Source organism: Branchiostoma floridae, chromosome 11, assembly GCF_000003815.2.
Source record: "Branchiostoma floridae strain S238N-H82 chromosome 11, Bfl_VNyyK, whole genome shotgun sequence".
In the NCBI taxonomy this organism is placed as follows: domain Eukaryota; kingdom Metazoa; phylum Chordata; class Leptocardii; order Amphioxiformes; family Branchiostomatidae; genus Branchiostoma; species Branchiostoma floridae.
The window spans coordinates 19867366-19884820 of record NC_049989.1 but is presented as its reverse complement, the minus strand read 5'-3'; the positions used below and the strand labels follow the sequence as shown (position 1 = coordinate 19884820).

Below are 17455 nucleotides of genomic sequence, written 5' to 3'. Positions count from 1 at the left end.
TTTAGGAACTACTTTCTGTGCGGATGATCACGTGAGCAGGTTTTCATGGCTGACAAAAACAAAGCGGTGCTTCGAGGTCTGATCCTGGCCTGAAACCTGACGTAAAAAAGATAGATTTTTACCTTGTATTTTGCTCAAATCATGTAATTGAACAGCTGCAGAAGATGCCACAGGAGTCCACCCGTCTATTTAGAGGAGAAGAATAGCTCTAAAGAGTTTCCCGGTGCAGAGATTCGACTCGGAAAATCGGCGAATTCTGCAGACGATAGAGGGAGACCGGGGACGAAGGGAAGGTCCGGCCATTTTTTTCCCCGTGACATTTTCCCGGACTTTGTGTATCGGAGCCGCCACATGAACAGATGACCGCGGTTTTATAGCGACCAAAACTCTTGCAATTCATTCTGTGTGGAGCTGGGTAGCTTGGGAAGATGTCGGATACGAATTATGACTGGTAAGTAACGTCCTTCATAACACATACTAATACTGTATGTACGTTTTGAATGTCTTTGTATATATTAACACCAAAATTAGCTTAATATTTACCCTTTATCTAGACATTTTCTTACTCCTAGCAGTTTTTGAGAGGCTTATAACATTCTTACAGTTCCGTTTCATTCAAATCGCTGACCTTAAAAGGAGTTGGAATAAGCATTTGCAGCCCCCCATTGTTTATTCAAGTGTTTTCCTGGATGGATGTGGGTTTTGTTTACATGCCTTTTAAAAATGTGCAAATGTATTTGTCATAATAATTTGAACGCTCAGTTTTAGCTTCAAAAGGTTTTCTTTTTTCATTTACATGTACACATTTGGAAGAGATTGTGAAGACAGGAAAGATCATTTTCAACAAACCAGACACAATCACAAAGATTGATGATGGTCAAAGTAGGTTATCTCTATAAAAATTAAGTTATATCCTGCTTCTGTCAGAAAGGATCTGTCTGCAAAGCTCTTTTTTTAGAAGATGAATGTGTAATTGGTTCTTTGCAAAAGTAATAATTCTTGATTATAGTATGAAAAATGTTGGATGAATCATAGTCAAAACACTTTTGAAAATCTTAGAATGATGTTTTTCCATCTTCACTGTTTATCGATGATCATGGTTGCGAGCCATGCTTTTTAAAAAGTCTGACAATTTTTTAGTATATTCCGCCTTGTTTATGGACTCTAAGAGGTAACTGCATTGAATATTTTGCACCTTCTGAAGGCTACTTTGAATGTCTGATCGAATCCTTTGTGCCCTTTCCTGTTGTCATTTCTGCCCCCTCCCCCAACAACAACAACAAAAAAAACTTGGCAGAATCACACTCATTATACTAATTGCATATCCAATTTTATCAGAATCTATACAAATGCTGTGCAGGATTACATATGTGTTATGATAAAAATCTTGCTGTGTTGTGTACTTGAGTGAAACTAAGTTGTCCTTGGGATATCTTACAAAACTTGTTCTAACCTCGTCCCCACCTATCAAGCGCCTAGGGCCTAGTTTACTCCAGACCAAAACAAAAATTTCCCCAGCTTTTAAGTTTTCTTTACAAAACACATAAAGAATACGTTTGAAAGTGTGCAGAGATTCTGGTTTTTGAACATAAGATCATGAAAAAAAGAGACTTTGTTGGTTGCGTTGAAAAGGTGCTTTTTGGTACTTTTCTTTTTTGAGGGGGTATTGAGTGGCCTGAAATGCCTTTGTTGCATTTTCCATCTGCCCCTACAAAAACACGAGTCGAATAACGGTGAGGGAAGGACATGGCCTTTGTTCATCAGCACACAGACAGCAGCTGCTACATATGATAATACGTCACCTTTTGTTCTGCTCATAATCTGTTTGGCTCCATCAAATAACATAGAGGGGCTCCCGATGGGATAAGCACCTTATGGATAAACTGATCATCAAAGCCTTTGTTACAATGAAATCGTATTAGTGCTCTAGGGAATGAGGAGATGTAGAATAGTAATAACTGTGACACTGTCCTTGTAGCTGTATCCTGTTGAAAGGAATGTATTTATGATATAATATGTTATCATATATATGTTGAAACAGTATTATGTATCATATGTATCGCAGTGTACAAAATACTTTTCTGAGCCAAGTTGCACAGTGTGCAACCTGGGACAAAAACTAGGTTGCACAACCGAATTTCAAGTTGCACCACCTACAATTCACTAACTTCTGAAAAAAAGGTACAATACATACATGTTTTGCTGATATGAAAGAGAGCTGCCTCTGTCCATTTATTTCTTCCAAGTAAATTGAGAACAAAATCAAGTTCTGAGGCTCGAAATCTAAGTTGCACCCTGTGCAACCTGAGTTTAGAAGTAAGTTGCACAAAGCAAAAAGTGGTTGCAATGTGCAAGTGTGCAAGTGGGTATTTTGCAAGCTGTATCGCACTGTTTCTGCGTATAAATACTATTATAATTGCTCAAGTTTGCATAATGTTGGGGAGTTTGCTGTGTTCAAATTGAATTTGTGATGAATCTATGCATATTACGTGTGATTCACTTCACAGCTCAAAATCCATTTTTGAGAACAGGTGCACTTGTGTAGAAATTCAAGTGCACAAAAAAGAATTTGGTTGCACATTGCCAGAGAAAGTAGAATGTCAGGAAAACTGCACTTGGGTGTCCGTTCACTGCGCCACTGTTGTGTTATTTTAGCTGATTTTTTAATAAATTGGATATTATGTAATACGTAAAAGTTTGACAAAATACACCAGACGTAAGAAAATTCTGACATTTGTTGAGTAATCTTTCGAACCCCACAGTGCCCTACCCTAAGTGCAGTGAGATACCACCTTTACTGTCTCCCTTCAGAAATTGGCTCTTGTTTCATATTGTAGACAGATATTAGTTTCAAAATCTCCTTTGGTGGTTTCATTGAAAATTTGCCTGGATAAGCCTAGGACTGGTAATTGATAATGTTTTGCCTTTTAGTTTTACTCTAGTCCCAGGAGGATCCTTCTGTCATATCAAGATTTTCGTGGTGGCCTAGAAAGACTTACGGAGGATTATATCTGGGAGAGTCTGTGTCCCAAGGGTAGCAATTATTCCTTTCAGAAAATATTAATGATTTGTGCTATCATGTACCCTTTTATTCAATTTGCAGATGAATCATGAATACAATTTAAATTAACAAAGTCGTACAATGGCTAAATATGAACTCCTGCTACTTCACAGTGTAGCCATTTTATATTTTTAGTTCCCTCAAAGTCTAACACATAAATAATCTACCTCAAGGGCTACATGTAGATGGTAGAATACCTTATTGATTATTTTTCAAACAGACATAACAGCCCCAAACCTTTCTTTTAGAAATGATATGATTATAGAGACTGTTGTTTTAGCACACCTTATTCAAAATGAATATTCTCAAGACATATAATATTTCTTGAAGCATTATGCTAAATTTCAGATGATAAAATTTTGGAACCAATCCAGCAAGCGACATCCATCCCAAGAGAGAAAAATATTACTTATTAGATACACTTCTTCCAATATACTTTTAAATTCATTAACTGTAATCTTTAGATTTTCCCTATGGATTTATTCATGGAGTTTTCACAGTTTACATGTTGATGCAATTTAAAACCACCATTTCCATTTTTATACATTCCGTTATTTGTTGTGGGTTGGGAGCACTCCATAATCTTTTTTTTTTCTGCATGTTTGAAAGCTACCGGATACAGAAGCAATGTTGTCATAATAGTGCCAGACGAAAACAACGTAATTGATCGTATGCAAATGAGAATTTTACTGTACTAAATAGGTTCAGTGTTTCAAATGCGTGTGTTTGTGTGTGTGTGTGTGTATGTGAGCTAAACTAAGTTTGGATAGGTTTGATTTGAAGTTGAAGGTCTTTTCCTGCATACACTATAATTAGTCCAGGTACGTTTTAGTCACAGCTTACATAATACATTGTGTATGGTAAATAGTATCACGTGACGAGTTTAATTTAAAGGCACAAACAAGCAAAGGTGGCCTTGGTAATTTATGGACATGGTTCTCAATCAGTAAGTGACTTTTTCAATAGGACAATTAAGTTTGGTTTAAAAGTTACAAGCCATACTGTGTCATATCTGAGCCAGACAATGTTTGGTATGGGTGTAAATTTGTTCCGTTCTGGATGATTTTTCGTCTGAATGTTTGTTTATGCATGGAAGCTCAAATTGGCCTCAAGGCTGCTTTTCATTGAGGTCATGAGAGAAGAGGTAAGGGTCAGACAAAATATATAACAGACTCACGGAGATACAGTCTACATCATTATAAGTCTATACATTTAACATCATCACACAGGCTTCTACTTGTACTTGTAATTATGTTGAAGGTACAGAAATTTCAGGTCCGGTTCAGGTCCAGAGGATCAGGTTCAGGTCCAGACCTGAACCTGATTCAATATCTAAAAACTTGTGAATGGACGATACTCAAAACAATAGTCCATTTCGTTATAAAGAAATGTGTTTCGTGAAATATTTGACTCCCACTGGCGTTTTGAAATCCTACATTTAGCTAACTGCCTTTGTACGACTGCAAAACTTGGTAGAAATGACTATAGACTATACCCTAGTCTTCGCTCTTGTTTTCCCCGACCGGTAAGCCCCAAAATGTGTGTTCATATAATATGAACATTTTCCAATAGGTCCAACATCCGGTCCACCGATTTTTTTCAGGTCCGGTTTTTCTGGACTGGTGCAATAAGAAAAAAACGGTTTTGTACTGGTACACCGTACCGGTACCCAGCCCTAATTAGAACAGTATTAAAACAGTATGAGGGCCTGCAGACCTTCCAGAACTTCCCTCACATCCTCGACTACGAGCCATGAATGCATTAGAACAGTATGGCCAATATTAGATGAGGATACTTTTCAAATGATCAATCTTTGCGTATACCACAAGTCATTCAAGGGAAGTCTTGAGGTTCAGAACTTCAGACTGTTTGCTTCAGTCTTAAGAATTTGTTGAGACTCTAATGAAACTTTATAATTTCTGCATGAAACTTCATGTCTAGAACAGAAGCTAACTCTAGAACTGTTACGTGGCTTCACACATGTTCTCATGTCTTCACAGTTTCCTGGGGAAGTTTACGAGGGGCGTGCAATAAGTAATGGTCCTGACCCACTTCCAGTTGTCTGATCTAAATGAAATTTTGTATGTGTAATAATTCATAGCTCTATGGGTTATGTTGCAAAAGACAGCTCTGAACTAATTGTGGTTTCTGATTTACTGGTGTTTGAACTGAGTCAGGTGCGAAATGGACCAGGTGTGAAATGGAACCAGTTGAGTGTCGCGCAGTGATCCGGTTTTTGTATTTGAAAGGACGCACACCAAAGAAGACTTTTGATGAAATAAATGAAACTTATGGTGATGATGCCCCATCATATGACCTTGTAAAACGCTGGCATCCTGAATTCAAACGTGGCTGGAAGTCTGTGGAAACAGCTCCCAGACCTGGTCGTCCCTCTTGTGCCATTGATGAGGCATCAGTTGGAGGACCAACCTGGGGTGTCCTACAAAATCGGTGTCCAGAGCTGCATCAAACTATGGGAGAAATGCATAACTCTGGGTGATTCCTATGAAGAGAAAGACTAATAACTGTGCCAAGTTTCATTAATCTCCTGCTATGGGAAATGGGTCAGGACCATTACTAATTGCACGCCCCTCGTAGTCACACATTAAACATTTCCCTGTATCCCTGACTGTTTGCACGTAGTTAGATATCACTGTGTGAATAAGCTGTCAACTGAACTCTGACTTCATGCAGGATTGACCTTTTTAGCGGTGACCCACTTTTTGGTGAAATATTAATTTTTTTTGTAACCTGAGTTATCAACTCATATACTGTTTTTTTGCTTAAATTGCTACTTTTTTTTTTACATGTATCTGCAAAAGGATAAAGATACAGGTTTAGAAAATAGCATCATGGGTGTGGTACCAAGTTGTATATTTAGGTTAGACCAAACCTTTTGTCAGCTGGAAAACATTATGTATTACTTCCAGTTGGGCACATGCGATGGTTTGTAATGCCAACATACATGCACAGCATTGGGAACATATGGAGCTGGAAATCTTACTTACAGTTGCAGTGAGCAATATGTGCAGAACAAATGTAGGGGTTAGGAGGAGAGGGGAATAAAAAGATATTATTAGGCATTCCCTAACCAATTTGTTACTGGTAATGAAGAAAAATTTTATTCAAACTCTAGTAAAAGATGATGTATCAAATGGATTTTGATACCAGATTATGAATTTATGGCATAACATAATTGTGCTCACATGTGCCATGTGTTAGGCTGTTCAAGTTTGATGATGAACAGCAAACGAAATTGTGGATAGATCTTTATGATAATAGCTTCGCAGTCTTTGGCAAAGTGAAAAAAAAACATAAATTTATGAACCCCTAGCAGCTTTCTAAGGTGCTGCTATAGGACTTCTGAGTTGTGATATCTCTTGTTCTTAGTTAATAACTCTTGGATATGTGAAAAATTGATTTTGTTTGAAACTTTGAAGGAAAATAATTCAATGATTTGGCCATCATAACTGTTGGTTTCTAAAGTGTTGCTAACTTAAGTAATGATTGACATTGTGTGTTTTCTCTCTTTTTGTACAGGGCGTACTCGCTGGTGGACTCATCACGGGTGTCCACGTTTCTCATCTCCATACTTCTCATCGTCTACGGAAGTTTCAGGTCAGACCCTTGTCTTCATGTTTTAAACTGTTTCTAATCATATGTGTATCTTGAATAGGCGTGGGGACAGGTACGTTGCACCAAAACCGTTATTTATCTTTTTGGATAGGACAAAAAAAACGAACCTGTAGGGCTCAAAATACCACCCACAATCCAATAAAAAGATTGCAAGTAAAAATAGACAAATTACAATTATGCAAACTTCACAATATTGATAAGAAAGAAATATGTTTTAAAAACATGTTAGAATCATTTTGATAATTGCAAGTTGATTTGTTCACAAGCTATGTTGTTCTGATTGTTATTTTGTTAACTAAGATATATGTATAAGAAATTTTTCTTGAGTGTGTATATCAAGCCCAACTCGATGTAAACTGTAATCTTTGATTGATGATATTTGATTGATTGCCACATAGGTCCCTGAACATGGACCAGGAAGAGAACCAAGAGAAGGACCAGGATAGTCTACTTTCCACATCTGCAACACCTGCAAATAAACAGAATGAAAATGGTACATGGCTTTTTTTTATACTCCTTGTCCTTTTTTAGTTCCTTGTTAGGAAATTGTTGTTTCAGTGTTGAGTCAGTTTTCAATATATAGCAGCAAAATAGCTTGTCAGATGATAGCCATTGAGATCATGAATTTCTGGATTTTTTGGGTAACAGCTTTTTCAGTTATTGCAGCCGTACAGAGCATCATCTTTATGTCTTAAACGACAGTTTTTTATCGTACATGTATCTTGAATAGAGGGTGGAGATAGGTTCATTATACCGGTACAAAACCGCTTCTTCTTCTTCTTGGATTGTCTTCCAACCCCCCACCCCACAAAAAAAAACTGAATAAAATCGTTGGACTGGAATTTGAACCGATTAGAAAGTGAATATATTACATTGACAGGGGCTAGTAAATTAAGACCTTCACAAAAGTAAATAAGATATTTTTGCTTTGCTGTTGGTATTGTTGGGTGGAACTTGCACGAAACTGAACTAAACTAGTAATCTCCAAGCAGATCCTACGGTCACATAACACAGTATCAAAAGCTGGCACAGGAGTGACGCTGGCTTAGGAGCAAATGGACACCTCTTGGCTGACTACACTCATTGGCCAGTTTGATACTATTGTAGGATCTGCTTGGAGATTACTGTTGTTCATCTTGTGGGCGGGACTTGCAGGAAACTAGACTAAACTAGTCCTTAACGGATGAAAGTGTGACCAGTCGTTCAGTGTAATAAAACCAGCTGTAAGTGTTACCGCGCCGTGTGCTTGCGAACCTGGTGTGTTACGCCCAAGGGCGGTTATACTGGCTACAGATGTATGATCTTTGATATGTTGTTCATGTTGTGGGTGGGACTTACACGAAACTGGACTAAACTAGTAATCTCCAAGCAGATCCTACGGTAGCATAAGATAGTACCAAACTGACCAAGGAGTCGTCCATTTGCCATGTAGCAAAACACACTCCTAAGCCGGCTTCACTCCTCTGCCAGCTTTTGGTACTATCTTATGCTACATCAGGATCTGCCTGGAGATTACTAAACTAGTCCCTAACGGATGAAGGTCCGTTCTCCCCCGCAGGTGTGCAGACCATTGACTCCACCCAGGCCATGTTCCTGCCTATCGGAGCCTCTGTCTCTCTCCTCGTCATGTTCTTCTTCTTCGACTCCATGCAGGTGGTCTTCGCTCTATGTACAGCCGGTGAGTTGTGGAAAAACTTCAATTATAAGCCTGGCTCGTACAATTTTAGTACCAAGAGTCACAAAAGTAAAACTGTCACCTTCCTCATCTCACCTCACCCCACCACCCTTGTAATTGCAGCAGTAGAACCAGTCATTTTTGCCCTGAAAAATGTGACAGACAGTCGCTTTTGTAGATTTGTTGTTATGAACTATTCGGTTTTTACTCAGAAGTACATGTATGTACTAGCCTATGCAACTTCAAATATACATCCGGTATCACGGACGATACTTAGGGGTCATAGTACTTTGTTTGTTGTATTGTAAATGGAAACACCCTATAGTGATGATGATTTTCAAATATAATTCTATAACTGGATAAAAAGCAGAGAATTACTTCCGGAAGTATCGAGTGACATCCATCACTTTTCTTCAGCGTTACCTAATTCTAGTGATGCTAAAGAAGAATGATGAAGAAGACTTGAACGTCTCTGTTTTTTTACGCAGACATCATGTAGAGATTGAATTTTATTTGAGTATTGTTTACCTGGATATCTAACCTTCATAAATGAATGATGATGATGATTTTTTGTTGTTGTATGTTCCAGTTTTAGCCACAGTGGCGTTTGCATTCCTGCTCCTGCCCATGTGTCAGTACCTTATACGGCCATGCTCAAGCGGAACCAAGTAAGTACAACCCCACACCAACTTCCATGTGGTTTTCCAGACTTTTCTGCAATTTGCTAGCCTTCTTTGCAGATTTCTAGCAGGGATTGCTTTTATTTTATGGGGGGGGGGGGAACCAGTGAAACCCTCCCCATAAAGTAAAAGCTAGCCCTGAAGTCCACTCCCACGCATCATGTGGTTTCCACACTTTGCAGTCAGCTCTAGACCTACTCCCCCATGTGCTACCAGGCACTGCAAATGAATAATGTGTTTTTCATTATGCATTCATATGTGTGAAAAAAGGATTAAGGCTTCTTTACTCAATTGGGAATGATCAATATTTTGATCCATAGGGACTCAAAAATTGAAATGAGGGAGGCAATAAATAGCAACCACCCCTCGAGAGATCATGAAATGGTACAGTCCAGAATCCAAACGTTTCGCATTTGAATATTTATGTTTTGTTTCAGGATATCGTTTGGATGCTGTGGCAGATTCACGGCTGCAGAACTGATGTCGTTTGCCATTTCCATGGGGATAGTATTTATATGGATCTTCACAGGCCATTGGTTACTTATGGACGGTAGGTCCTCACTTTTTTGGCCATTCCTAAGGGCACGGTCACATGTATGTAGTTCGATCGTTTTACAATTTTGATAATAGGATTTTTAAGCGGGCAGTCACATAGCCAACCACACACAAGGATCCAAGAGAGCGTTTTGTGCAGCAAAACAGCTGAACATTGTAGGACACATGAATGGCTGCCCTAAAGAATGCCCTAAGTTAGCGATCGTAGGACGATCGCACCAACTATGTGACTGCGCCTTTGGGGACAGAGGCCTATTTTCTCTCCCTTTATCAGCCATATAGATGGAGTGTGAATACTTTGGTATATGGTTGAATGTATTAATTCACATTAATCTAGGATGAAGACTATCATTAGCATGTAGATTTTGTAACTCAATGTCAAGTTTGATCAAACCTATGCCATACTCCCTGACTCTCTAGATGAGGGTGTAATGTCATAACTCAAAATCATTGATTACAGAAAGTCATCACAACAATAATTATATGAATGGAACAGAACAAAACATAAACAGACTTCGAAATTAAGCTTGTGTTCACAGCCATGCACAGTTCTAGATGATCATGTGTTGATGTTGTTTGTTTATTTGCAGCCCTGGCGATGGGCCTGTGTGTGGCCATGATAGCGTTTGTCCGTCTTCCCAGCCTGAAGGTCTCCACACTGCTGTTGTCGGGCCTGCTTATTTATGACGTCTTTTGGGTGAGCCAATCAGCATTCACTGCAAAATAACACAAAAATTATAACAACTATAAACTTAAAATTGTTACAAGATTGAGCTATAACCTTGAGCTGTAACCTGTAAGATAGAGCATTTTTCATTTGTTTTCAACAACGTTGGAAATGTGAACTGGTTGCTTCATTCTCATTTTTTATGGTTACCATTTGATCGTCCAAAATGTGAATAAGATGGTGGAAATGTAAGAATATTTATAGTCAATGAATCTTGTTGGGTTTCGTCTTAAAATGTTAGTGTAATGAGGATTGTTTTTTGCACTTGCAGGTGTTTTTCTCTACGTACATCTTTAATGCCAACGTGATGGTCAAGGTGGCAACAAGACCTGCAGAAAATCCGGTAAAGTTGAAAATTCATCTGTATCTGAATTAATCATGGCAAGAGTATGATTTCATGCACAGTACCTGTTGTCAGTGTTGAAATAGAAATGGTTGATATTATACTTTATTGTGTAGTGTCAAATTGCTATTATAATATAAGAGCTGTGATATTAAGAAATTCACAAAAACTCTTGTTTATATCTTGGATTTCTTGAGTCAGTTTTGAGTTAAGAGCTGGCAGTCGTATGAATGTTGAAATGACAACTGAGCCACAGCAAAGCTGGAGTATAAGTAACATGTAAGTAACTTGACTTGTTTTATTGTCCTTCCCAGGTTGGAATTGTTGCACAGAAGTTGAACCTGCCGCGGGCTGTCAAGGATGCTCCTCAACTGTCCTTACCTGGAAAACTAGTGTTCCCGAGGTGGGTCGTGTTCTTATTACTTTTTTTTCTGTAGAAAACCAAGTTTCTCTGTACAATAGTAAGAATAGAAATTATGGCAAGTCTTCTTGCAAGCAGTCTTGACAACTAACCACAAATGTTCAATGTGCTAAAGGCTGTGTGCATCAAGCTTTGGACTTAACAATACAGTGTGTGGCTATCGCGCTATCGCTAGAAGAATATCAGTGCAAATACTCCACATTCCATCTCTCACACAAAAAGAAACCCTAGCAAAAGTAGATGCATTCAGATGTAATGTTCAGATGTTGTTTACATGAAGTAAGTGTATTCTAACCTTAAAACACATGAAATATATTTCTAACTCGTTTTTTTCCATGCTCATTATGTGTGCAATTGCTTAGCCTGGTTACCAAACCCCAGCCCGATCTCAAGTATCTATCGTGCACGAAAGATATATTTTGAGGTTGGGGTATGGTATCCAGGCTAGCAATTGCTGTGAAACAATCATTTTGATGAATTGTAGAATTTCAATTTGCATAATTTTGAACATGAGTAATTCTTAGTCAAGCAAAATGATGATATCACACATATGGATAGGAAATTTTATTAATCAGCGCTTGTTAGTGACTCACTGTCAGGCATATACAAACAATGATTCTGCTTCTACCTTTTGCAAAGATTTGTGTCATGACAAGAGAATAATGTTTTCTGTCTTGTTTTTTCTCCAGTTACCACAACAACGGACACTTCTCGATGTTAGGACTTGGAGACATTGTAAGATTTTCTTGTACATTTTCCACTTACCTAAAAGCAAAAAAATTGACAGTTCAGACATATTCATATTTTGAGGTTCACTTTTTAACTTAGTCTTCAAACACCAGTGCAGCTATTCCCAAAAATGACTTTTGAGCCCTATTGATAGATAGCTAGATAAGTTGTTGACTTGTGTGTTGCAGGTGATGCCAGGCCTGTTGCTGTGCTTCGTGATGCGGTATGACCACTGGAAGAAGAAGCACGGAGTCCAGGAACAGCCGCCCAAACCCATGGTCCCCAACCTGACTGTTGTACACAAGCTGACTTACTTTCACTGCTCTCTTATAGGATACTTCATAGGTAAGTACATACACTATATACAGGGCGTATTCAGTCACTTTCTGTTTCAGTAAAGCAGGCAGGCACTAACTGTTATTGTTTGTTTGAATCTTTGTTTATTCATGAAAGCTCAAATTGGCTCGCAGGCCTCTTTTCATTGAGGTCTTAAAGGAAGAGGTAAAAGAGGTCAGACAAAACATTTAACTGTTACAGAGGTATTTATTGATATAATCTAAAGTTTTGATATTGATGTCCCTGTTGCTTAACTGTCTGACAGTTGAGCTTCTGGTTTCAATCATTTGCTAACTGTTAAAATCCTATTCACCAGGCTGTTAGCTATAGGATTTTATCATAGGGGGTCCAAATTTCTTAGTGAGTCATGGTAAGTGATGTAGGAACGACTATTGTAGGGGTGCCGGAGGCATCCACCTTTAAGAGACTTTCCAAATTAAAATAGTGCATTCTAAGGTATCCTGTGGGGTAAAATTACTGCCAGAGAGGTCACAGTCTTCTACTAGCAGTTTCTCAAGCAACTGGATATGAACTTGGAAATGGTCAGACATTTCAGGCAGAACTGACTACCTTTTGCCATTGACACTCCAGTTGCTTGAGTAATTGCTTTCTTGTATATCTTATTACCTGCTATTTTGTGTATCTGGATTACCTGGATGTCTAAGCTTCATTGATGTAGAATAAATGTTCATGTTTATTTCTTGTACATAGGGTTACTGACGGCAACGATAGCATCAGAGGTGTACCGTGCGGCCCAGCCTGCCCTGCTGTACCTGGTACCGTTCACGCTACTCCCTCTCCTCACCATGGCTTACCTAAAAGTGAGTAAACGTCCTATTTTATCTTAATTCATATATCTTTGTGGTTAAGTTGCTGACCTCTTCATCGCAAACTTAAAGCCTTTGTTTCCAAAATGTTGCTGTAACACTACTACTGTTTCAACATTGAACTCAAAACCACCATGAACATGTCATTTTCTCACTACTGTTAAAAAGAATTCTCATGGAGTCCTTTTAAAGAATCTTGGACACAACAACTTCAGCAATTCAAATATCATTTAAAGTATTATATGCATGACTCATATCTGTATCTTTGACTTAAAACCATTTTCCACTATAAACTGTGCTGGTGAATGATTCACTTCTTTGTCGAAGAAAATTTGACTCATTTTCCAACCTAATGACATTTATGTGTTGCTGATTGACATTCATTGCTAAATGAATGATTCTGAAATAATGATTCTAGAAGTCGATGAAACGATTCATAATTCATTTGATGCACCATAATGATTGTACCTTGTCTTGTAACATCGGTTGGTAACTTACGCACACTTCTCTGACTCTGGCAGGGCGATTTGAAACGGATGTGGAACGAGCCTTTCCTGGCTCCGACTCTGCCCAAGTACCTGGAGGTATGACACAGCACCGAGGTAGGCTCACAGCCACGACAGATTCCATGGATTTGAGTTTTATTCCAGTAGACATTGCAACATTTCCAAAAGAAAATCATCATCAAAGTTATTGCAAAAACAGAGGAGCAAAAAAAAAGGAAAGAAAGTTACAGTCTGCCTCTGACGTGTACAGGACACCCACTGCACATCGGTGAAAGAAGAAATATTTGGGATGGAAGAAGCTCTTTGTGAACATGACAACAGAGGATATAGCATATTAGTTCTCAGACAGTGTACCGGAAAGGAGCGACAAACCAAGAAGCAAGCTTCGTCTGGAAATTTGGAAAAGAGGACAGCATTTTCACCCATGGTGTCATGTCAGAAACAAAATTGCAATGTCGAGAGCCATCATGAAAAAAAATGTATCCGGATTATGAATGTTCAACTGTTCATGGATATATTTTGTTGTCTGGAAGGAAAGGTGATTTTATTGTATTGTTCGCACCTTTTTTTCTTTTAGGCCAGTAAAAGTGTGTCTCTCCCTTTGCTTATGTGAGTGTAGCGCTCAAACATACCATTTCACATCCTCCTCCTTCAATAAAAACATACTTGCTTGGCTCGTTAGGTATCTTATAAGAGACTCTGCATTGTGAATATTGTAGACATATTATAGGGTGGCGTATCTGCTCGAAGTCTCCGCCTCCAAAGACAAAATAATCCCAGATATATGCGGATATCCCTTCCCGTATCTGTCCCCGTTGTGCAGTCCCTGTGGGCAGAAGGTATTATCTGACAGTGTGTAGTATAAAGTGAATACTGTGCATCTATTAACTATGTCTAGATTAATATGTAAAGAAAGTTAGGATATTGTCATGTATATGAATAGGAAATTCAATGTTTTTAAACTTCAGCTTCAGAGTGACTCTGTATTGTCTTATAAGCTTTTATTGGTTGTGCATTATTACGATTATCGCGATTCTTATTGCAGGTCAGATGTTTCACATTGATTGTAGAACGAGGCAAATCATGGACGAAGAATACCTTTAAGATTTTGTATTTGATGATGTGAAGGATAGCATCTTATAGTGATTGCTGTCTGTTCTATTAAAAAGTAGCGAGACTTAGGGAATACGTATAGTTAAGTCATGTTTTCCATTTCCAGAACTATGAAGTTCTCTCTGCTAGCGGACGTAATTGATATGTATTTATGTCTATGATGATGACGAATCAGTGCAACATATAACCAGTGTATAGTAAACTGCAGATGGAGCAAATGAACCCTTCTCTCTCTCTGTAGATTACCTCTGATCTTCCATGTAAGGTTTGCTGTTGTGAGTCTGTCTAGTGCTACTCTCCAAGCAGAAGTCGGGTTGCAGAGATAGTAGTAGTCAAGATATTTACCCATGGAGCAAACCGGTAAAAATCCTGACTACTACTATCTCCCTGACCCAACCTCTGCTTGGATAATAGTCTTGTGCTCTTGTCAATGTTAGTTTCAAGGAGAGGAGGTTTTGAAACAAGAAAACTTACTCAAAACATCAGTGTCTCAATAGATTAGTCGATCATCAGAACAAGCTAGTTCCTTTCTTAAGGTCCATAAATTGACTTAAGTTTTTACTCATATGGATGGAGACTAAAAGAGTGGCATCGTGTTTGCGTAAGTTGCAATTACAGTGTTTGGACCAGAAACCAAAGCCCCTGCACAGTTCTGTCTAACCATGCCAAGTGGGTGCATTGGTGATGTTCTTAAGTGCCCCCTAGCAGTTTGTGATAGAAATGCATGCCTCAGATTCAGTAGTATCTTTAATGTTGGCTATATTTGCAAACAAAGCTGATTGTGCCCCACCTTTCCTCTCCCTGATGTTAACATTGACGAGTAAATCACAGATAGTCTGCAATAGAAATGTAGCCTAGTATCTAGGCATTGCGAGCTGCTGTTCAAGATATATGGGAACTGGGAAAAGCCTCTATAGGCTCTACATTTTACCTGTACACAGTCGTCTCACTATGGCAGTATAGTATAGAACATTTAGACAATGTACATTCATAAATTCTGGTGCTCCTTTTATTGACCTTACAGTCTTCTTTCCTTAACACAGTACATAGTATGAATTGTGATGCAATAGCTCCCACAGCACAATTCTAGCGTGATGGTGTAGAACACATGTACACATGATAAAGGCGTTTTTAAAATGTTTTAGCTGTGTGACTGTATAGTGTTAAAATGTTGAGATAAAAAGTGAAGCTATTGGTATGCATTCATTTTCTTTGCCCATTTGAGTTGTTCTGTTGATGTTAAACATGCGGTACAACACTGCGATACAATTCGTGTAAACTCTAAGTTATATCTTCACAAAAAAGCATTACACTAATTTTATTCACATTTCTGAAGGATTGGCCTTGTGAAATTATTCAGCATTTCCATTGTTTGGTGCTTACATACAAGGATGCAACTGCAATATTATACATATGATCACAGAAATGTTCAAAGATTGTATGTGCATGCTTACATAGTATAGTTGCTGTTGTATAATAATGTCACTGACTATACATATGTATTTGCAGCGTTTATGGATATCTGCAAAGTTTCAGACCACAAAAGCTTCTGTTACATGTACATTGCCTCTTTTACTTGAATCTCTGTCCTTAAAGATTTAATGTACTTCCAACGATACTCGGTCTGTAAAAACTACTTATCATCTTCAGTTGGTGGACTTGCTCTTGTCAAGTACTTAGTGAAGGTTCGAATTTACCTCTCTTTTTGTTAAATGCATATTGTTTTTATCTTTAGTTGTTGACACGCTGAGACAAATAACAAGCCATAAAAGTACATATGAATATCTCCTGTTAACTGACAGAAGTTTATAATTGGTAGCATGTATGGAGGAAATTACATCATAGCAGATATAAATAGAAACATTGGATTGGTCAAGATAGGCAGCCACAGTTTTCTTTCTGATTTGTTTCCAGCCGTGTCTTGTATATGGATGTAAACTTCAATAACAAGTGTGTATTATTTGCAGATGGGCAGTCACACAAGTATTATTAACATTTTGTACAGTTTTAATCGTGTCTCCAAATTATGAGAATAAAGAGATGAAACAGTAACGTTTCCTGTTCCAAGCTGTAGTTTAAGTTGCATCTTGTGTTCCCTCGTAGTATTATCTTGGACAAAGTCAAGAAATATTAACCATTCTGGGGTTGGTCAGTTTTATGCAAAGATATATGACAAAGCCGCCATGCTAGTTGGTGGAACTTGCAAGAAGCCAACCTATCAAATTACAAAGTATAAACACGTGACCGTTGTAGCTCAAATCTACTTGGTATAACAAACTTGTGAAGATAAATCATCCAAGAATTGAAGAATAATAATTGAATTCAATCTATACCAGTGGATGATACAAAGGAAGTATTAGAAGTCATCCGACTTCTTTCATCAGTGAAAAAATCGTTCAAGAAGGATAACTGAGCAAACTAGAAAGAAGTAGGATGACTTTGGAAACGTCTGATACCTATTTACATTATCCAGTGGTATAGATGAATTGAAATGATACCTGGTAATGTGTACGTTTAAGCATGGCGTACAATGCGTTTTGGTCACGTGAGTGCGAGTATCGTTAGGATGTAGGTTTGATTTGATTTATTCGGCTGTACTTATGCCCGTAGTACCACCCCATGTACTTATGCCTTGATAGAAGTTGCTAACGGGATCTCCCAGCATACCTTGCGAGTTCAAGGTGTACCTGGCCAGTACCACTTAATGTTTTTTGTTTGCAATTTTTTTAAATTTTTGGTGGGTGTGGTCAAACACATTCCCGCTGCATATTCACTCATATGTACCATTACTCTGGTCTTACAAAGCATCCTTGAATATTGATTTCACCCCAATTTCGCCAATTAAT

The 17455-nt window shown here is 38.2% G+C and overlaps 1 protein-coding gene across 2 annotated transcripts; it reads left to right on the top strand.

The window, feature by feature from the left end:
- The first annotated feature begins 66 nt into the window (after positions 1-66).
- LOC118425495 (signal peptide peptidase-like 3) lies at positions 67-16661 on the top strand. Of its 2 annotated transcripts, none has more exons than XM_035834356.1 (13): positions 67-451; positions 6602-6679; positions 7096-7190; positions 8238-8375; positions 8962-9040; positions 9490-9602; positions 10198-10304; positions 10606-10677; positions 10992-11080; positions 11788-11833; positions 12016-12172; positions 12875-12984; positions 13512-16661. In XM_035834356.1, the coding sequence occupies exons 1-13, from the start codon at positions 429-431 to the stop codon at positions 13578-13580; spliced, it is 1176 nt and encodes a 391-aa protein (XP_035690249.1). In that variant the 5' UTR covers positions 67-428; the 3' UTR covers positions 13581-16661. The 2 variants fall into 2 exon arrangements, with proteins under 2 accessions (XP_035690249.1, XP_035690250.1); XM_035834357.1 differs by having other exon boundaries at positions 68-451; positions 8256-8375.
- Positions 16662-17455: the final 794 nt, after the last annotated feature.

What these genes read in the sequence shown, in the direction of transcription:
- LOC118425495 (XM_035834356.1), top strand. Translation starts at nt 429, where the DNA reads ATGTCGGATACGAATTATGACTG. An exon ending in CTTCGCTCTATGTACAGCCG is followed by an intron (nt 8,376 to 8,961) that starts GTGAGTTGTGGA and finishes TGTATGTTCCAG; the next exon opens with TTTTAGCCACAGTGGCGTTT. An exon ending in CCATTGGTTACTTATGGACG is followed by an intron (nt 9,603 to 10,197) that starts GTAGGTCCTCAC and finishes GTTTATTTGCAG; the next exon opens with CCCTGGCGATGGGCCTGTGT.